This window comes from Felis catus, chromosome D1 (genome assembly GCF_018350175.1).
Source record: "Felis catus isolate Fca126 chromosome D1, F.catus_Fca126_mat1.0, whole genome shotgun sequence".
Classification (NCBI taxonomy): domain Eukaryota; kingdom Metazoa; phylum Chordata; class Mammalia; order Carnivora; family Felidae; genus Felis; species Felis catus.
The window spans coordinates 20,675,920-20,697,817 of NC_058377.1; the positions used below are offsets into that span (position 1 = coordinate 20,675,920).

At 46.7% G+C, this 21,898-nt stretch overlaps 1 protein-coding gene across 3 annotated transcripts in view; it reads right to left on the minus strand.

Moving 5' to 3' along the window:
- SCN3B (sodium voltage-gated channel beta subunit 3) overlaps nucleotides 1-21,519 on the minus strand; it is a 31,429-nt gene extending 9,910 nt beyond the window's left edge. Inside the window, exons 1-5 of one of the 3 annotated variants that reach the window (XM_006936745.4) lie at nucleotides 21,133-21,513; nucleotides 20,611-20,692; nucleotides 13,548-13,711; nucleotides 10,735-10,960; nucleotides 6,522-6,660 (exon numbers count right to left, since the gene is read on the minus strand). In XM_006936745.4, coding sequence (XP_006936807.1) covers nucleotides 6,522-6,660; nucleotides 10,735-10,960; nucleotides 13,548-13,711; nucleotides 20,611-20,665 — 584 coding nt within the window. In that variant the 5' untranslated portion in view covers nucleotides 20,666-20,692; nucleotides 21,133-21,513. The other 2 variants (XM_019811464.2, XM_019811463.2) reach the window with 2 other exon arrangements.
- Between the last annotated feature and the right edge of the window lie 379 nt (nucleotides 21,520-21,898).

Consider the following 21,898-nt stretch of genomic DNA (forward strand, 5'->3'; position numbering starts at 1 on the left):
AGACAGAGCATGAGTGGGGGAGGGGCAGAGAGTGAGGGAGACACAGAATGTGAAGCAGAGTCCAGGCTCCGAGCTGTCAGCACAGAGCCCAACACAGGGCTTGAACTCATGGATGGACCGCAAGATCATGACCTGAGCCAAAGTCGGATGCTCAACCAACTGAGACACCCAGGCGCCCCAATCTCCTCTTTCATTCTTGATTTTATTTATTTGGGCCCTTTCCTTTTTCTTTTTGATCAAATTGGCTAATGGTTTATCAATTTTGTTAATTCTTTCAAAGAACCAGCTTCTGGTTTCATTGATCTGTTCTACTGTTTTTTTGGTTTCGATAGCATTAATTTCTGCTCTGATCTTTATTATTTCCTGTCTTCTGCTGTTTTGGGGTTTTATTTGCTGTTCTTTTTCCAGCTCTTTAAGGTGTAAGTTTAGGTTGTATATCTGAGATCTTTCTTCCTTCTTTAGGAAGGCCTGGATTGCTATATACTTTCCTCTTATGACTGCCTTTGCTGCGTCCCAGAGGTTTTGGGTTGTGGTGTTATCATTTTCATTGGTTTCGTGAACTTTTTAATTTCCTCTTTAACTTCTTGGTTAGCCCATTCATTCTTTAGTAGGATGTTCTTTAGTCTCCATGTGTTTCTTACCTTTCCAAATTTTTTCTTGTGGTTGATTTCGAGTTTCATAGCATTGTGGTCTGAAAATATGCATGGTATGATCTCAGTCTTTCTGTACTTGTTGAGGGCTGTTGAGACCCAGTATGTGGTCTGTTCTGGAGAACGCTCCATGTGCACTGGAGAAGAATGTATATTCTGCCGCTTTAGGATGAAATGTTCTGAATATATCTGTTAAATCCATCTGGTCCAGTGTGTCATTCAAAGCCATTGTTTCTTTGTTGATTTTTTGATTAGAGGATCTGTCTACTGCTGTGAGTGGGGTATTGAAGTCCCCTACTATTATGGTATTACTATCAATGAGTTTCTTTATGTTTGTGATTAATTGATTTATATATTTGGGTGTTTCCACATTTGGCGCATAAATGTTAACAACTGTTAGGTCTTCTTGGTGGATAGACCCTTTAATTATTATATAATTATCGTAATTCTTAATTATGATAATTAACAATAATATAAATTATAATTAATTATCATAATGATATAATGCCCTTCTTCATCTCTTGATACAGTCCTTATTTTAAAGTCTAGATGCCCGATGTAAGTATGGCTACTCTGACTTTCTTTTGTTGACCGTTAGCATGACAGATGGTTCTCCATCCCCTTACTTTCAATCTGAAGGTGTCATTAGGTCTGAAGTAGGTCTCTTACAAACAGCCTATAGATAGATCTTGTTTTATTATCCATTCTGTTACCTAGGTCTTTTGATTGGAGCATGGACTCATTGATATTTAGAGTGAGTACTGAAAGATATGAATTTATTGCCATTATGTTGCTTGTAGAGTTGGAGTTTCTAGTGGTGTTCGCTGGTCCTTTCTAGTCTTTGTTGCTTTTGGTCTTTATTATTATTATTTTTTCATCTTTTCTTCCCTCAGAGAGTTCCCCTTAAAATTTCTTGTAGATGGGGCACCTGGGTGGCACCTGGGTGGCTCAGCCAGTTAGGCGGCTGACTTCGACTCAGGTCATGATCTTGTAGTCCATGAGCTGAAGCCCCCACATCGGGCTCCAGGCTGACAGCTTGGAGCCTGGAGCCTGCTTAGAATTCTGTGTCTCCCTCTCTCTCTGCCCCTCCCCCATTCACACTCTGTCTCTCTCTGCCTTTCAAAAATGAATAAATGTTAAAAATTTTTTTAAATTTCTTGCAGGTCTGGTTTAGTGATCACAAACTCCTTTAATTTTTGTTTGTCTGGGAAACATTTTACCTCTCCTTCTATTTTGAATGACGGCCTTGCTGGATAAAGAATTCTTGGCTGCACATTTTTCTGATTCAGCACATGGAATATATCCTGCTACTCCTTTCTGGCCTGCCAAGTTTCTGTGGGTAGGTCTGCTGCAAACCTGATCTGTCTTCCCTTGTAGGTTAAGGACTTTTTTTCCCTTGCTGCTTTCATGATTCTCTCCTTGCCTGAATATTTTGTGAATTTGACTATGATATGCCTTGTTGATGGTTGGTTTTTGTTGAATCTAATGGGAGTCCTCTGTGCTTCCTGAGTTTTAATGTTTGTGTCTTTCCTCAGGTTAGGAAAGTTTTTCTCTATGATTTGCTCACATAATCCTTCTACCCCTATTTCTCTCTCTTCCTCTTCTGGGACCTCTATAATTTTGATGATGTTCCTTTTTAATGAGTCACTGATTTCTCTAATTCATAAATCGTGCTCTTTTGCCTTAATCTCCCTCTTTTTTTCTGCTTCATTATTCTCCATAAGTTTGTCCTCTATATTGCTGATTCTCTGTTCTGCCTCATCCATTCTTGCTGCCGTGGCCTCCATTCACAACTGCAGCTCAGTTATAACATTTTTTATTTCATCCTGACTAGCTTTTACTTCTTTTATCTCAGCATAAAGGGATTCTAATCTATTTTCGACTCCCGCTAGTATTCTTATTATCCTGATTCTAAATTCTGGTTCAGACATCTTGCTTGTATCTGTGTTGGTTAATTCCCTGGCTGTTGTTTCTTCCTGCTCTTTCTTTTGGGGTGAATTCCTTCATTTCATCATTTTGAAGGGAGAAAAGGAATTAATGAGGTAAAAAAATTAAAATTAAAAAAATTAAAAAATTAAAAACAAACACACACACAAAATTGAGTAAATGATGCTAGATCTAGATCCTAGGTGTGTTTTGGTCTGGGTGTTGAAAGGGGCTTGACAGATTAGAGAAAAAAGGGGAAAGAAAAAAAAAAGGAAATCATTTGAAAATTTGAAAAAATGAATACACTGAAGTAGACTAAAATGAAATGATGGAAGTAAAATAGAATTTGAAAAAATTTACACAAAAGTAAAAAATATAGGCAGCTCTTCCTGCCCATGGGTCCTGTCCCCATGCTTTAATAAAATCATCTTTTTCACACCAAAAAAAAAGTAAAAAATATAGTAGAAAAAAACTGAAACATATTTTTAATAAAAATTGAAAATAAAGATGAATTTTTTTCTCTTTCTGTATTCAAGAAAAAGAAAAGAAACGAAAAAGAAAAAAAAAGAAAACTGAATAGATGGACTGGTGAACAGTCAGTCGAACAAAAATACGACTGAAATTACTTCGTTTTCCCTTAGAAGTCAAAGTATGAAGCCCTTTATAGTCCATAAACTAAGCAGGCAGAGAGATTTGTGTTCCTGAAGCTCGAGGTTGGCCCAGTGGGCGGGGCTTAGTGTAATGGCTCTGTTCTCCACTAGATGGCGCTGCTTAGCTTACTGGGGCAGATCGCTGTGGCGCTTGTAGGTGCGTATGCACATGCGCGGGAGCGATGCCATGGCGTCACCCAGACGCCCGGTCTCTAGTATCTGAATTCTGTTCTCCCTGATCAGCAATCGCGCACCCGTCCTTTGTCTTTGGACTCCATCTACTTCCCGCTTTTACACGGTTCGTGACCAAGCCCCAGGCAGCACCTCCCTCCTGAGTTTTGTCTCAGATGTGGCTGTGTTTCCCGACTCCTTACTTCTGAGGGACTGCGGCTTTGGCCCGTTCTGCAGAGGGTCTCACTGAGCAATGGCCAGGTGCCGGCCGCGCCCAGGAACATTTGCGGGACCGTGCTGCTGCCGACGCCCAGAGACTGCGGCCGGGGACCAGCCCGCCCCAGAAAAACTTCGCGAGATAGTGTAGCAGCAGTGTTTCAGGGACTGTGGAAAATCACAACACACACCTGGCACCAGGCTTCACCCCCAACGACGTTGTTCCAGCGCCAGTGAACGTGGTTGTTCTCCCGGCTCCCCTGGGGCCTTGCCTTTGGGGGACCCACATAGCCTCTACCAGGTGTCCTCCCAGCAGGTGAACTGCCTCTCCCCGTGTGGCCTGAAGAACCCCGGACTCCACTCTGCTCCTGGGGATTCACCCTTCTCACCAGAGCACCGCCAGGTATGGAGCTGCGGAGTTTCAGCCTCTGCGCTCCCCTGTTTACAGTCTTAACGGAATTTAAACCCTCTCCTTTCTCCTTTCTCCCTTTTTAGTTCAGTCTCTGCGGCTGTTTCCACTCTTCCGTTTTCTCTCCAGCTGCTTTTGGGCGGGGGGGATGCTTTTCCCGTATTCTCCCCCCCGCCTCCCTGCCTCGCCTCCGTCCTCCCTCCGCATGCAAAAGCGGCCCCCTGCCCCTCCGTGGCTTCTGTCTCCCCCAGTTCACCTCTCCGCGCCGGGTACCTGCTGAATTCTGTGGTTCAGGTTGTGCAAACTGTTGTGTTAATCCTCAGATCAGTTTTCTAGGTGTGCAGGATGGGTTAGTGTTGGTCTGGCTGTATCTCGGGGACGCGAGGCACACAAAAAACTTCCATGCTGTTCCGCCATCTTGGCTCCTCTACCCCTTCTCTGTTCTATTCTAAGAGATATTCTCACTTTCTTTCTTCATGTTTCAGTCTGATATTCCAGCCTTTTATATCTCTGTGCTTCATTCTCTATAACTTCCTTACATTTGTTTCCAGCGTGTCTGTTATCTACTGTTCTGGTGAACCAATCCATCAAGTTTTAAAATTTATTGACTTTATTTTTCATTTCCAGATTTTAAGATTCCTATTTAAAATCTGCCTGTTCTTTTTTCTTCGCAACTTATTCTATTCTTAGGCTTTTGGTTCCTCTTTTAATTGCTTTCACTCTTTTAAAAAACATTTTTCTTTAATGTTTATTTATTTTTGAGAGAGAAAGAGAGAGAGTGCAGAGCGTGAGTGGGGGAGAGTGGAGAGAGAGGGAGACACAGAATCCAAAGCAGGCTCTAGGCTCTGAGCTGTCAACGCAGAGCCCAGTGTGGGGCTCGAGCTCATGGACTGTGAGATCATGACCTCAGCCAAAGTCAGACACTTAACCAACTGAACCACCCAGGTGCCCCTTGCTTTCACTCTTTTAAATAAACTTATTTTCTAACTTCTACCAGGTCCTTTTTGTGTCTGAAGTTCCTGGGATGTAATCTTGCCATTTGTTACTTCTCTTGCTTGTGCTGGATTGTTTGCTGCTGTGTCTTTTAGCTTTGGATCAGATTGTGAAATCAGATTCAGCAATGCTTTATGTAGGGAATCCTGTTAAGCCTCAGCTGTGGGGTAGGTCCCTTCAGAATGGTTTTTCATTTGCTTCTACGTGGTGATCGCTGTCTGAGGATTAATCTTTTAATTGACTTTCTCAGCTTGAAGCTTTCTGGATCATGTAAGTAGTATAAAATTTAAATCCCAAACATTGTGAGAGTGGGCTTGCGGTTACTAATTCTCAAGAATCTTTTAGGTTTCTAGTTGGGAGTCAGGCCAAGATGGGTATGTTTCCTTGGCTTTGCCCCAGACGGGTGGACTGATTTTCTGATCTGTCCTTTGCATGTGTTGTAGCTCTTTGAGGATCCGGGCTCGGCTGGGGGCCTCGGGCCACATGGTCCCGGGCACACTCTCCCAGGTTCAGTTTTCTCATCCATAAAATGGGTATATGACTCTGTTTTCTGTGCAGGCCTAATTGTAGACACTTCCTGTCCAAGTGTGGGCACTTCCTGTCAGAGCACTAAAACCCAAGCACCCTAGGTTCTTCCAGAAATGACAACCTCCCTTGTATATCAATACTTTCTATCCTTGTATCAGTTGTAATTTTTACTTGCTTGGGATCATAGATATCATGCAAAATATCAAACATTTTTAGGTGATAATAGTCTACAGCTTTTAGGTTGTCCCCTCAGCCATGTTGCCAGCCTTGTAAATCTATGAGGGTTCTGTTTTTTCTTCTCCCCAAATAACAGGCCAGAGGGGCCCCCTGAGCCCTCAGACCCCATCTTTTTCTCAGATGTGCTCACTCCCGAGTGACTAGGGCCTTGGTGAAAATGGCCAAGGTGCAGTCTGGACATTGGAGGATGAGAGCCTCTACTCCGCGTATCCAATTGCTGCCAGGCTCCAGGGGCAAGAACATGTGGCTCGGAGCTCCTTAGCTGATAAAAGGCAGGGCCCAGATGGCCTGATGAGCTCCACAGTGTACAACAAACAGCTGAGTGCGACAGAGAGGGCACGGACTTTCGGAACAGAGAGGTAAATCCCAGCCTCTCCTTTCATCATCCGCATGGCCTCAGCAAGCCACACAACCCTCTGTAAGCCTGCTTCATAAAATGGTCATAATAATGCTAATGTCATGGGATTGTGATGGTAGCTATGGGCTTTCCATCAGTGGTTAAGAGTACAGGGTAAGAGTTAGCAGGCATGAATCCAGACCTTGCTTTGCCTCTTATCATGGTCCCGGGCACACTCTCCCAGGTTCGGTTTTCTTATCCATAAAATGGGTACATGAATGCTGCCTACCTCAAAGGTGGTTGTGAGGCAAGTGGAGGAGTGTGTCAATTGCTTAGCACCTCGTCCGCGAGGGCGAACACTCTGAAGGTGCTAGCTACCATCACTTTGGCATCTTGGAACTTACGCGTTTTCTTGAGCTGCCTCTTCGGCCTTTGAGACCTTCCTGTAGCAATAGATCATTTCAACGAGCAGCCACAAGGTGAGGAAGACCAGGAGGATGTACATCATGATCTCTGAGACCACAGAGGTGAAGTCCTCTCCAGCTGCAAGGGGGACAGTGAGGCTCAGAACGTGCATGTGCGACAAACCCAGAACTGTCATTGGGTCGGAGATATATGAGACCTTTTTTTTTTTTTTTAAGTACGGCTTAAATTAGCCCTGGCTCTAAGGAACTTGAGAAGGCGTCAAAGAGATTCAGTGACTCTGACTCTCCTGTCTGTCAGCTTCCTCGCTGACTTTTTTCAGGAGTGGGAGTGGGGGCGGGGATGGGGGTGAGAAAGAATGAGGAGTGGAGGGAAAAAGGGAGCCGTGGAAGGAATCCTGGAATGGGGTGAGATGGAAGAACCGGGTCCCAATTTTGTGTGGACAGTCACTTCCCTTATTGGAAACTCTCTTTCTTAACTTGTAAGGTAGGGGTGACAGTTCACACCCTTACCTAGTGTATTCAGGAATATCCGGTGAGATGTGAAAGTCTACACACCTGTGAGGGACAGGTCTGGTTCAACCACTGAGCATAGAGTGGCAGAGCAAGTCAGCATGGGAAACATGTAAGGGGCCAGTGCGGTCAGCCCACCCAGTGATCTGGGCGTAGCCTCTACAAGTCTGAACTGGAAACAGGGTCCTTCCCGGTTCATCTTCCTTCCAGGCCATCCCAAACCCAAACAGAAATGAGTATTGGAGCATTCCACATATTACCCAGGCTTTCTGAAACACAAATCTGACCCTGCTATTTTCACGCTTTAAACCTTTCCGCGTTCCATCCCGCCCTCAGGATAAAGACCAAACCACGAACGTGGCAAGCAAGATTCACAATCCAGCCCTTTTCTCCTCATTTCCATTCAGTGGACCAGCAAAACTTCACTTCTCATTTACACGGTGGGCTCTTTGGGGATCTGTAGACGTTTATTCATCCCCTTTCCTCTTCCTCAATTGTATTGCACACCCCCTCAGCTACCTCTGTCCCAACATCCCCTCCTGCTTTTCAGTGTCCCGACCATTCTTCCAGACTCCACCAAAGTCCCTTCCTCTGTGGAACCTTCTTCGGCCTCTCGTGCAGAGCTATTCATGTACTTCTCTGTGCACTTTTCTCATCCGCCCATTGTAATACCTCTCGGGTTGTGCTGTGATGTGTTTCTCTCTCTTCTCCACTGACGGTGTGCTTATTAAGAACATATTTCACTTATTTCTACATTATCAGCCTGTTGTCTAATCCTGGAATATTTGCAGTACTCAATAAGTATTTGTTGAGTGAATAAATGCAAATAAATATTGACCTTTGTTTCACAGCCAACCAGAATGACAATTAAAAGATGATATAAGGCAAAGGTCCTGGTCCACATCGTCCTTTCTAGTGGGAAAGAAGTTTGTAGCCACATTTCCTGTTGCTAACTCCTCCAGCAAATTAGATTCATGGTCCTTGGTTATTCATAGGCCCCAGTCATCCATCAGGCCTCACTCCTTAAAAGCACAGAATAGCCATAGCCATGACCTTCAGCTTAGAGAAGCAATCCAAAGCTTCCACGATCATCCAGGTTTCCTGACTGGAGCTGGAGGTCATAAATATAGCGTGCGGCACAGAAGAACGCCATGCACATAAAATATCTTTTTTGTGGGCTTGGTAATACCTGATTTGTGATGTTCTTGGCTTAAAGCACGCTCTTTTTAAATGCAATAGCCCAGAAGTAGGAACACAGGAAGCTCTCCATGCTCAGTATTTTTAGTCACTTCTAGATCTCAGATTTCTGTCTTAGAGCCAGGAGGTCAGAGCTTAGGACAGGATACGTTCAGCTTGAGCCAAGAACTAGGGAGATTCTGTGGGACCACAGGACTGGAGGAGATGTAGCTTGTTGCGTTGTGGTGGCGCCTGTCGCTCTGAGCCTTATGAAAGCAGATCTTGGCTGCGGGGGGGGGGGGGGGGGGGTATTCTCAGAGGCTGCCACGGGTCACAGAGGAAAAGAGAGAAAGAAAGAGAGGAAGAAAAGAAGGAAGGAAAAAAGGGGAGGGAAAAGAAGGGGGGCGGAGAAAGGAAAAGATATGAAAAGAAAGAAAAGAAAGGAGTAGCAGAAAGAGGGATGATGGTCGAAGGGAAAGATGTACTGGAAATAGAGCTAGCCCGGGAGCCAAAAGATCTGGTCCGTAGACCCGCGTCTGGCGCTAACTTGCTTCCTATCTCTGGGCAAGCGCCTCACCGATCTCCCCGCCGCAAAATGAGGGGCACCAGAGCTGCACCCTCCAATCAATCACCTGGGGAGTCATTTCTACTTACATACGCGAGACCTCACTCCAGGCCACAGAGCTCATGCTCATAAGAGCGGTAGGGAGACTGCTACACGAGGAAAGCCCCCTGGGCAATTCTGAGGCCTGCCTGCTCTTTGTTCAGAACCTCTGCAGGACAGGAGAGCCAAGCTTCCTTCCAGCCCTAACATCCCAACAGGCTTTGTGGTTCTGATAACAAACTCGTCTTCCTTCTATTCTTACCCAAGCCTGGCTCTGGTGCCCCGGAGGCGGACAGGTTCAGCTTTGCCACACTTTCCATGGGCTGCGCCAGGGACTCTGGAGGGAAGAGCCTGAGAGAGACGGCGGCGCCTTCCTAGTATCGGCGTCACCAGCCAACAGTTCCGGCAGTGACCAGTAGAGGGCGCCAGCCTCTTTTCCCCGGGGAGGAGAGGTGTGTAAACAGAAGGGATAATGGAACTTCGAAACAGAAAAATACCTTAGAGAGCTTCTAGCCCAACGCACGAGCTGTACACAAGAGGTGATGGGTTCAGAGAGGGAGAATGGCTTATCAGGTCTAAATGCCAGTGGTCTGAGAGTGCTTCTGCACGTTCAAAAAAATTGACCTACCTTTCGTTTTAGTCATGTTGTCCACATCAGGACAAAATCATGACATCTCTTGCCCTGCCGTGCACTCTCAAGTTTGCTTCATGAATTCTATCACAGTAACAGGAGGAAAAAAATGAGGAAATTTGTGGCCTGGAAGTCGGGATTCTTGGGAATCCTAGGAAGAATGCTATCATGAATTTGACTTCTTATTTCATGCCCCACACCTTTTACCTGCTCACCATCCTGCCTCTTGGGGCAGTGATAATGCTAAGAGTATGCTGGAAATAGATTGCCTGGGAACAGGCTAAGAAAAACGGAGCCGTCACGTAGCCTGGATGAGAAGACACAAAAGGAGATGCATATATCGGTCTTTTGACACATGAGGGAGTGTTTGCAAGTGGCTGGAAACCACAGTTTTCTGAGTCCCTTGAAACCAGAACAGAGCAGTGTGTGAGCGCATTCTAACTTTACCGTCAAGATTCTGGACTGGATTAAAACAGAAACATTTGAATTGGGTTGATGGAAGGATCCCCCCACCTCCCACCCTCATAAGAAATTGGCTGTGGGAAATCTGAAGATTGTAAGCTAAAGACTAGGAAGTTTTTTTCTTCCAGTTGAGAATGAGGTTTTGCACCGATAGATGCCAGGGGATGGGAAAGGGATTGCTTGTGTGGTCATTTTGGGGAAGACAGAAGACTTGGTTTAGAGCAGTGGTTCTCAAAGTGCGGTCCCACGCAGCATGGGCATCTCCAGGCAATTTGTGAGACATGTAAGCTCTCAGACTCTATCCACAGAAGCAGGAAGTCTGCATTTTAAGTCCTGCAGAGGATTTTGAGGCTTGCTGAAATTTGAGCACCACTGGTTCAGAGGTATGTATGGCTTCCACACAGGAGGGTTAGAAGACTCCTAGATAAGCTCATGAGATTTCCCTGTGCCCATTGAGTCAGGGATTCAACACAGATCAGAGAAGAAGGTGTAGCTGAGTTGACAGTTTTAGGCTTCATGGAGGCTGACTTCTTTCTCTAAGGATGAGAAGTCAGGGGATCAGGGAACAGGTATTTCTCCCGTCATCTCTGAGCCTTTCTGCTTGGAGGAAAGGCACAGACAGGCAAGCTGTCAGGCAGTTTGCAGGAAGCTGGCCACTCAAGGAAGTTAAATCAATGGTGACATTTTTAGATGTCACCCCTCCAGATATATGGGCTTTGCACTCTGCAGAGGTCTCATTTGTGTGGAAACCCACTGTCCTCCCTCCCCTAACAGGAGGGCACCCCCGCGACCCTGCACCCCAGCCTCACCCTCTTCGGTGACTCGGAGGGGGATCAGCCGTGTAGTCTTCACAAAGGGGCGATGTGCCTCAAAGGCGAACTCCCGGGACACGTTGCAGGTATAGAGGCCAGAGTCATTCAGGGTGACGTTCAGCACGGTGATGGACACATCCTGCAAGTCCTTGCTCCCATTCCACTGCAGGCGCCCCTGGAAGGGGCTCTCCACCTCCTGCTGGCCATTTCGATACTCATAGATCTGCAGGTAGAGAAGCAGAAGAGAATAGGGCCAGGAGAGAAAACAGGGTAGGGGGGCCGGGATGGGAACAGGGCAGAGAAAAGGAGCAGAGTCGTGCATGGACAGGGGAGGGAGCGGACAACGTTACAAGGAGATCCCAAGTTTGGGAGTGTGATGAGGAGGCTCAGGGGAGGGCAAGGAAGAGAGAGAGAGAGGCAGGGGAGGATGAGCGAAGGTAAACAGGTATCAGGGTGTATAGACACAGCAAAGGAAGACGCAGACAGGAGTAGACAGGAAGAAGGCTGGCAGGAAAAAAGAGGTACGGAGAAAGAGAACAAAAGAAGGTGAGTAAAGCAGATAGACCAGGAGGGGGAAACTGAAAGAAAGAATTGGAAGGAGACAGACAGAGCAAGAGAGTAAGCTGTGTCACGAGGGCAGCCAGTGGGAGAACAGAGCATAGAGACCAAGAGTGGCAGCTTCACGAGTCACGAAGACATCGTAAAGCCTTGGCCTCAAGACTGGACTCTCTGATCTGGTTGCCACTGAGGGGATGTGGTCAGTCTGGGCCAGGCCACAGGAAGGGGACCCTGGACGCCAAAGGGTCATGGTTGAGCAGAGAGCTGCCAAAAGATATGCACACTTCAGGTTTTTCACTTTGGGCTGAATTATAACTGAAATGTGGTCTCGAAATTTCTTTTCTCAAGCACTTCCACCTTCTGACACACCTTTTTATTCTCTACAGCTGTGCTGCCCATTCTAGTCTCCACTTGCTGTATGGAGACTACTTACACTAACAATTAAATGACTAGATGGGGTGCTTGGGTGGCTCATTCGGTTGGGCATCTGACCTCAGCTCGGGTCACGATCTCACGGTTTGTGAGTTTGATCCCCGCGTCGGGCTCTGTGCTGACAGCTCAGAGCCTGGAGCCTGCTTTGGATTCTGTGTCTCCCTCTCTCTCTGCCCCTCCCCCACTTGCACTCTGTCTGTCTGTCTCTCTCTCTCTCAAAAATAAATAAACATTAACAAAATAAAAAAAAAATTAAATGACTAGAAGTGAAAATATAAAATTCACTTCCTCATTTGGACTAGCCACATTTCAAGGGTTCAGTGGCCACACGTGGCTAGTGGCTACTGTATTGGACAGCACAAATATGGAACATTTCCATTTTCACAGGAAATTCTAGCAGACAGCATCGCTTTGTCTGTCCACTACAATTTTTAAAGTTTCTTTTCCTCCTTCTGAGTCAGCTTCTACTCCTTCTGGGCAGACGCGGAAGCAGAGTAGGTGGCTGGCACACAACCAGGCCTGAGGCCAATGGGGGCCTTTGCATCGGGCCTAGACATCCAGATTCCTGTCCCCTGGGGACCGGCCTCAGTCACAGTCAACTCTGAGGGAAGCCCGAGATTTCAGGGAAATTTACTGGTTCCAGTTCTGGAACAAACACTTGATTGGAGCACTCAATTTCACCCTGCTATCGTCTGCATTAAGTCTTTGTACAGAAGAAACTCGCCTTCAAGAAGGTGAGATAGCTCAGTAAAAAGGGCTTTGTATCTGCTGTCAGACAACCTGGTTCGAATCTAAGGTCTCTTATTAACTTCTTTGGGCCTCCGTGTACCTCACGTACGTATACCTTTTCTCTAGCAAACACTTGTATCATGCTTCCTATATTCCAGGGCTATTCTAAATGCCTTAAAAATGAAAGCTAACAACTTTGAAGGTAACAATTCTATGAGGTAGCTATGGTTTGCATCCCCATTTTAGAGATGAGGAAACGGAGGCACAGAGAGGTGAAGCCAGTTGTCTTACGGCACAGAACTAACAAGCTGTAGAGTGGAGAATCAAACCCAGGCCGCGTGGGTTCCAGAGTCCGTGAAAGTGTGAATAAGGGTCATCCCCAAGGTGATATTCAAAGCATGTAACGGTACCGGCCCTGGCACGAACCAGGCCGAGCTGACACCAGCCACATCACAGAGCGGAGTCCCGGAGGCTCCCCGTTCCGTCAGGATGATCCCTTAGTTGCGTGGGGGAGGTCTGGAGGTTCCCAGTGGGACCGATGATGGTGAGGCCGCTTGGGAAGCTTAGCACAGCGAGTGCCCATTATAGACCTATTCAAATAGTTCACTCACAAATGCGGCTACACTGGGTATACCAGTTGAACATCAGCCTGGGTCATCCCTGCCATTCTTTTTTCACTGGGATTGCGAGATTTAAATGAGCTAACCTATGCTCTCCCATAGAATGAGGCTGAGTGTTATTTCCATCTTTCTACTAATTTAATCCATCCAACATGATGGTGCACAAGAGCCCGTGAAAGCACTTGCAAAGTGCCTTGTGGGGTGGCTAGCATACGGTAGGCTCTACATGCTATTTCTCTCTTCTCCCCCTTCCCCCGCTGGTAACCAGGAATGCCTGCGGCTGGCCAAGTGCCCTTCCCATCACAGAGGCTGGGCTACACTAAGGCCGTCAGTTATCTGCTGGGGAGCTGTCAACGCTTTGAAAAGAAAGAGCCAGGGTTTGTCAGAGCCTCGTTCCCCAGACTCTCGGGAGCCAGGCACATAACAGCAGAGGCAAGCAAAAGAAAGGCCGGAGTCAGCAGCCAGACATACAAGGAAATCTTTACCGCCCTCGGGCCTGTAGAACCACTCCACCACCGTGGTGGCCTCCACCTCCTCTCTCTTCATGCAGGAGATGCAGCGCAGCTTCATGGGGTTGCCCTGAACGGCCTCCGTCTCCGAGGGCACTTCCACACACACAGGGAAGCAGACACTGACTGGAGAGAGGCCCAGTGACAGGGAAGGGACAGGAGGTGTTGGGGAGGAGGGCACCAGGAGAGCGGCATTGGAGAACAAGAGGGAGGGAGAAGAGACAGAGAAGGAAGAATCATGAGACAAACCTGAAGATCGCATGTACCTGCGTGTACGTCTTCACCTGGGCTCCCCCAGGATGTGCGCTCAGAACAGGCAGGGCGTGGGCTGCAGGAGCCACGGATGACTCTGAGTTGACTGAAAGCCTCCCGGGGTGCAGCCCTGAGCCCTGCCCTCAAAGACTTAGAGTCTCGGTGGGAAACCGGGGGCACACATACCCACCCATCCATGCACCCTTCATTCAACCACCATTCACTGAAATCTACTCTGTGCCAGGCCTGATGCGAGGCTGACACAAAGATGAATAAAACAGCAACCTCACCCTGAAGGCATTTATAATCTAGCAGGGAACGCATACTTCTAAGTATCATTAAACGGGACCATGGCGAGTGCCATGCTGGTGACGTGTTCTGTTCCCAGAGGATGGCCAGTTATTCCTGGTTGGACTGGGGAGAGAGGAAGAGAAGGAAGATGAGGCAAGGGTCTAGAAAGGGAGCGGGGACCACGTTGTGAAGACCTTTGTGCGGCCTTCACAACATGAGGGGTCAGATGTTTGCAAGCCATGGAGAGATAATCATTGCATCTGAATTTTATTTTAAAAAGTAGGTAATTCCGACTCCTGGTGGAGGCTGGAACAGCAGATGAGGAAGGCGGTGAGCTGGCCACTGGGCTAGAGCAATGCTTTTTGCAGAGGAGTAGAGAGAGACAAAGTTAAAAATCTGGAGAGAGGTCAGATTGGGGCGATAGCTTGCCTGCCACATGGAGGTCTGGACTTATGGTCTCTGCCCTCTAGAAACTTGTGGCCCATAAAAATAGGGTGAGTACATCAGACTGCACGTTCAGGATGAGTCAAAAGTGGGATGAGGCCGCCAACAAAGCGAGTGCAAATGTGGGCTGCATTAACAGATGCACGATGTGCACAACGAGGGAGAGACAGTGCCTGTGCACCGTGCAGAACAAATCTGGACCGTTCCGATCAGTTCAGCTGTCACACTTGACAACAGGAAGTTGTTCAGTGAGTGCATGCCCAGCAAGGAGCAAGATGGAGAACGGTCTGGAGACATCGTCTGGGGAGAAACAGATGGGAGAATTGGGGGTGTCTGGCTTGGACACAGAACTTATCTGCCTTCAAGTATTTGAAGGCCTGTGGAAGAGAAATTCGATTCTGTCTAATTCCAAAAGTTACAAGAAAGTAAATTTGGCTCATTAAAAAAAAAAAAAAAAAAAGAATTATCTGGTGCTGAAGCTGATTACAAATACAAAAAACTATTTGGTAAGAGTTTATTGTATGGAAGATTCAAAAATGGGATGATCTTATATCGGGACTTCTAAGTCCCCTTCTAATGCTACCTTCCAATGAATTAATAATAAAAACAAAACTCCTAAAAAAAATGAAACAATACACATTGATATTTAAAAACTAGTGTGCTGGGGTGCCTGGGTAGCTCAGTCTGACTTCAGCTCAGGTCATGATTTCACCATCCGTGAGTTCAAGCCCCATGTCTGGCTCAGAGCCAGCTGACAGCTGACAGCTGACAACTCAGAGCCTGGAGCCTGCGTCTGAGTCTGTGTCTCCCTCTTTCTCTGCTCCTGTCCTGCTCATACATTCTCTCTCAAAAATAAATAAGCATTAAAAATTTTTTAAACAGGGGCGCCTGGGTGGCGCAGTCAGTTAAGCGTCCGACTTCAGCCAGGTCACGATCTCGCGGTCCGGGAGTTCGAGCCTCGCGTCGTGCTCTGTGCTGATGATGGCTCAGAGCCTGGAGCCTGTTTCCGATTCTGTGTCTCCCTCTCTCTCTGCCCCTCCCCCGTTCATGCTCTGTGTCTCTCTGTCCCAAAAATAAATAAACGTTGAAAAAAAAAATTAAAAAAAAATTTTTTTTAAACAAACACCCAAGTGGCACTATGATGAGTTTAAGACATCAAGGGGAAATAAAACTAATTGGTTTTAAAACTCTCAAGCTAGCTGGGGCTGGTCTTATCAGGCAGTCTGCAAAAGAGTCTCCCGCTTCTGTATATGGACCATCACTTTCATGGAGAGAGGATCTGTATCTAGAGAGAACTGATCAGAAACACTTTCAATATGTGATGTGTTTGAAGTCTCGATTGTAAGCCTGGTTGAAACAAAAAGAAAAGAAGGTGTGGTCTGTGCAAAAGTTTGGGCACAAATACAGGTGCAGAGAATGTGCGCTGAGAAATCCGTGTGGCAGGCAGCTTTGAGGCACATTCATATTTAATGAGACATGTTAAAGATAAGTTAATTCAGTGATGATGACTTCAAAAGTAGCATAGGAAGATGTACCAAGGAATGCACAGTTACAAATACAGAGGCAGGAAGAAAATGAATTTGGCAACTGAAGGCCTGTGTGTATCTACTCTTTAACCTCTGAGACTCAGTTTATTCATCAACAGAATGCTGAAAATAACATCTAATAGCGTCATCATGGGAATTCTATGGAATGATCTATATGAATGTGCTTTGGACATATATCACCTGTTAATGTATTTTCTCCTTCATTTATCTGCCCACTTATTCAACAAATATATTACGTGCTTATTGTATGCCAGGCACTGTTCTAGGCACTGACAATGCAACAGGGGACAAAACAGAAACCATTCCTGCTCTCATGGAGCCTGCATTCCAGAGGAGGGTAATAAAAATAAGAAACATGACATTGTAGTATGTACTAATGAGAAAAAGTAAAACAGAGTAGAGGCGCATGGGAACATCGGAGACAGCCTCACTGAGACGGTGACATCGAGCAGGCACTGAAGGAAAGAAATGAGGGCAAGAAAGGAGATATATGAATATCTCCATGGAAGTGTGCAAACAGAGGAAATAGCATTTCAAGGGTCCTAGGGTGGGAGTGTCTGTCGAAAGCAGAGCACAATGAAGCCCAGGGAACAAAGTGAGAAAGGAGACATAAGCCAGGGCCAGATCATGGCTGGTCTTGATTAGAACTTGGACTTCTGCTTGGAGTGACATGGGGACCATTGGAGTGTTCTGAGTGGAAGAATAACACGATTGGTACAAACTGACATGACCTGGCTATGTTGAGAATAAACGGAAGAGGTGACGAAGGACAATGTGAAGCAAACAGGATAGTTAAGAGGCTGGTACACTGATCACATTGAGAGATGGCTCAGTGGTTTGGCTTGGATGAAGGTGGTAGCAGAGCTGCTGGGCTTTGAAAAAGAACAATTTGTTGGACCAACATCCTCGAATACGTGCCAGGTGATGTGCTTTAGTGAGCAAGTAGGTGAATTGGTCTTAAATAGGAGCACAGTTAGTTCATTTATAGTTAAAGGAGGGAGGGCAAAATCTATGCAATCAGGAGGATGGCTATGGCTTGCACAGCAATCTCTCCTTTTCCTGAGTTGCTCCTGAGATGATAGCAATCCAGTGTACCATCAGAGAACAAGCACTACTGATTCCCTTCTCATGGCCAAAGTCCAGTTTCAAGGCATAAGAATTCTGCTCATGAAGTCCTGGATAGTACATTGCAAAATGGTCACAAAATTCTCTCATGCCTCTTTGCTTGCCCTTTGCAATATGACGTGCTGTTTCTTCCATCAAGAGGTGAAATCTGTTTCCCCACCCCATGAGTCTCTAGTACACCACTGCCTCTCTGTGAAATTCTCTAGATATCCAAGAAAAGGTCGTACATATGGTAGATATTCAATCCACATTGCTGACTGTAAATGATAAACTCCTGGAATAATCTTGGCCAAATCATTTGACTTCTGGTCTCTTCTCCAATTTCTATAGTAATAATGAGGAAACTTATGAGAAGGTAGACTAGGTAGATATATTACTAATGATTATATTTAACTAAGGTATAGTATCAATCTATCATGAGGTGGAGAGTAATGTGTGTTGAACCAACTCCTCTAATACCCTCAAATCTTTTTCTTCTTTGGACATTACTAGCTTGCCCCTCCTGAGCTTGCTCTAGAATGCATTCCTTTGTGCTAAGATAATGAAGGCTTTTATTAGAATGTAAATATTTGCCAAAAGGGGTAATAAATGAAGTTATCTGTAGGCATTAACAACCTGAAATGATTTGTCTATCAGGTTAGCCAGTCACTTAGCAGAGCCTTGAAAAGAATGGGGTGCATGATGAGCTTCTGGGGGACGAGAAGAAAGCATCCCCAACAGAGCAGACATGTGGGGGAGTAGACCCGGAGAGGAAGAGCAGAGAAGACACTAGGGCCTGGACGGGGAGGGCAAAGGAAAGGCATGGCGGGAGGGGTGTGAGGGTGGTGGCTCTGAAGAGGGATGTGAGGACAGAGCCCATCTGGCAATCCTGCATAGCAGCACATGTGTTCATTAGAAGTGCTAGAACAAGCACTGGAAGACTGAAATCAGGAGACAAGAGCTCTCTGGCAAGTCCTTCCCCCTCCCTGAGCTCATTTTCTCACATCTAAACTGGAAGTAATACTACTTTCCCTAGCTACCCCCAAGGATTGATATGGTGACCAAAAAGAAGTAACAGATTGAAAAGTGCTTTGCAAACCATAAAGCACCAGGGAAGTGTAGGTTTTTTTTTTTTTAAATTATTATTATATACTTTATTAAAGGAAATAAGGGAACTTTTTTTCAATATATGCAGAAAATAATACAATGGAAAATATTCTTTCCATTTATATTTGCGTCATGTGATAAAGCAACTTGGGAAGGGAGAATGCATCTAGTCAAAGTGGTTTCCAGTCCTAGAATTACATTCAAATAAAATGAAATTGCATTTGTGAAATGAGGCCCTTCTCTTACATTTGATGACCAGGTTTCCTGAACCATCCCTCTTTCCTTCTGCAGCTTTTAAGCTTCATGAGCCAAAGAAGCTGAGAATGAGCAAATGATGGGTGTGATGTGCATGCTTCTTCCAAAGGTTTTATTTTGGGGATGGGGTGGAAAGTGGAGGTGAGGAGAGGGATGGATGCTACCAAGTTGAGCAATATTTTGTAAATATTTCCTTACTTTTCAGTCTTAGATGTTATCTGCCCCAACTTCCGAACTTCCATGTGAGGAACCAGATACTCTAAGGTTGTTACATAGCAAGCTAATGGCACAGCTAAGACTCCAAGCCAGGCTTTATAAGTCCTAAAAAGGGCTTAGCATGTGGCACACTCACCCCTTCCACTGGAATTCAGGCAGGGATGCTAAAAATTTAAATTAAGGTTTGGGAAGAAAAGCTCTGTAGAATCTCACCCCAGTCCTTCTCTGCAACTTTATCTTCCATTGATTTATCAATACTCTTTCTTTTCCAGCCAGACTAACCTCTCCTAAGGCTCATTTCCCTAGTCTTAGCCTCCCCTGAGGAAATCCTAGCCTTAAATCGTCAAGGTAGGTGAGATCATTGGCAACCCATTATGTCTGCTTCATCTTCAGGTCTAGTCACTCTACTGGGGATGGATGGTGATGAGTCTGCCCTTGGGACTGGCATTACTCTCCCTCTTTGTCCTTCCCAGACTGTCTCATCAGGCATTTTGTTCAACATGAAGCTTGGCTCTGCTTTTGGTCACATGTAAAATCCAGATAATGCTGGCAGCCAATAAGTCCTGGAGGTTTAATAAAGTGATACTAAGGCAAAGAGGCAATTCCCATCAGCATATTTGCCACTGCACAGGGAGAATGAGTTTCATGCCAAACATGGGAGAATAAATCCCCCACGCCTAGTTTCAATAAAGCAAGTGGGCACAATTATCCTGGTTATTGACTTTTAGCATAGAGGAAGGTAAAAGCATGTAAAAAGTAGAAATGTAGACGATCATGTGAAGCAATATATCAACTGAACAGCACCTGTATTTGACCTGAGGATCTAATCAGAGTCACCAAGAGAGAGATGCCTAGAACTATACAGCAATCACACACACGTGCGCGCGTGCGAGTGCGCGCACGCGCACACACACACACACACACACACACACACACACACACACGTCTTCACCAATCCATTCAGATGCCCATACTAACATGCTCAGACATACACTAACACACATTCAAACACTGAGGCATAAACAACACAGTAAAGCATTCTCTCAATCACATATACAGATGTTATCACGTAGACTCATTAACTCTCTCTACACAGATGCAGGTACCCTACTCTGACACCACTCTGTTTAGCCTTAGTGTTGCAAGTGAAGGTCTTCCTTATTTGGAGGGAGAAGGTCACCTTATTTCCTCACAGCAAACAAGAACCTATTCGTTTTTGAAAGCAAAAAACATAGCTCCCCAAACACCAAAGCACCTTAGCTTCACATATTCATGAAAAAGAATAAAGATGCAATGCCCAGGTGCCTATTTATCAAAGACGTAGCTGCAAATGGCTGAAGCCTATTTTCCTTATTAAAATTAAATAAATGGCTCAACAACGTGTTTTCATTCTCAAAATGCATGCATTTAGCTTTTTAAAAAAATACATGGGAATTAATTTGAAGACCCAATGATTTTTCATTGAAAAATGAAAGGTAAATGCAACCGAGATTTTTCATAATGAACGTGACTGCACTCCCTTTCAACAAAAGGAAAAGGGAAAAAATACTTTGGAATTAATCGGAAACAGGAGGAGGTGTGGAAAACCCACTAGGGTGGTTCTGGAATATAACAGCAGGGGAGTGAGGTGTTTTTCCAATCTCAAAATCCCAGCTCTCATGTAACCCTTATGGATCTCCATGTCTGGCAGACACGCATAGAGAGAAGCCAACCAAGGCTGCTTTTGTTACAAACGACATCAATTAGTGTTATTGTTGTTGGCATTATTACTGTTATCTGCATCTCGCATGGCATGGTGCTGGTACTTACCCCAGAAGATGAGCACAAGGGAAGCCAGGGGAAACAATCTGTTGAAGGCAGGCATCTTTTCTCTGGCGGGTGGCTTCCGGGGCTAAACAGAGAGATTCCCTCGGTCAAGAACTCGCCCTCTCAGATACTTTCGAGGAAACCCTTTGGGACGAACTGCCCCAAGGGGGCGACTTTCGGACTGAAATAAGGGCCAAGCGCCGGCGACTGGGGAGGCTTTCAGGGGTTTTCGAGCCGGGCGGGGGTTTCAGCTCCAAACCACCCTAGTGCACCGCCCCAGTTCGAGGGAGCCGATCAGCAGCTTCGCGCGCTCTCCCCGGAGCCCGTTGCTGGGATCCGGCTCAGCACCACGGACAGTACCTTCCCCGCCCACCCCGGAACTTCACAAATTCCAGTTGCTCAGCTGCTTCTCGGGTTTGCGCCTCGGTGACAGCTCAGCTCGGAGGCGAGCAGCACGGCTGGCTCTAGGCGGCTGGCTCTAGGCAACTGGGCTGTCGAAGGGGTCCATGTTGATCCACCTCTCACCTCCTCTGGGAACAGCTACGCTCCGACCAGGATCCACCAAGACCCGGGAGCTTCGGCTTCATCAGCCTGCACCGGCTTCTCCAGCTGGGCGTGCCCCCCACACCCAAAGCCACCGGGGCCTCCCGTCTGAGCTCCAAAATTCGCTCCACCTCGGTCCCGTCCACGCCCGCCCTCTGCTCCGCGGGAAGGTCCGGAGGGGCGGGGCAAGAGGCGGGAGCTCCTGTCGGCCGCAGATCTCTGGGGAGGGGCAGGGAGGGTGGGCCGCTTCCCAGGAGCTCGCCCCCAGATAGTGCCGGGGCCCCGATTCTGGGTGGCGGGTGACCAACTGCCCTTCTCCAGGTCCTTCTTGACCGTGTGTGTTCAGTCAGCCTTGACATGCGCAGGCGGCTGTCCACCCCCACCGCCACCACGGACCCACCCCTCGTGCACACACTCCCCACCCCCAAACAGGCGTGTCCCTCCCGTGGCCGAGCGAGGCTGCCCAGCGCGGGGCGGAGCTTGGAGCTGCGCAAACACCTCCAGACCCCGCGGTTTCTGCTCTCGCTGGCTGTCTCCAGGTCTCCCTTTCACATCTCCACACCTCTCCCAGCGCGGGCACTCTTCCTGCCACCAATTCACACCCTCCAGGCACCCCCACTCCTGCTACAGCACAGGCAAGCTAGCCTCCAGCTCCGGGAAGGGGAGGGCCAAATCTCTTTCAGGCAATGATGTCATCTGCCATGCACACTGTACACGAGAAGCTCGCGGCTTCTCTTCCCCGACCCCA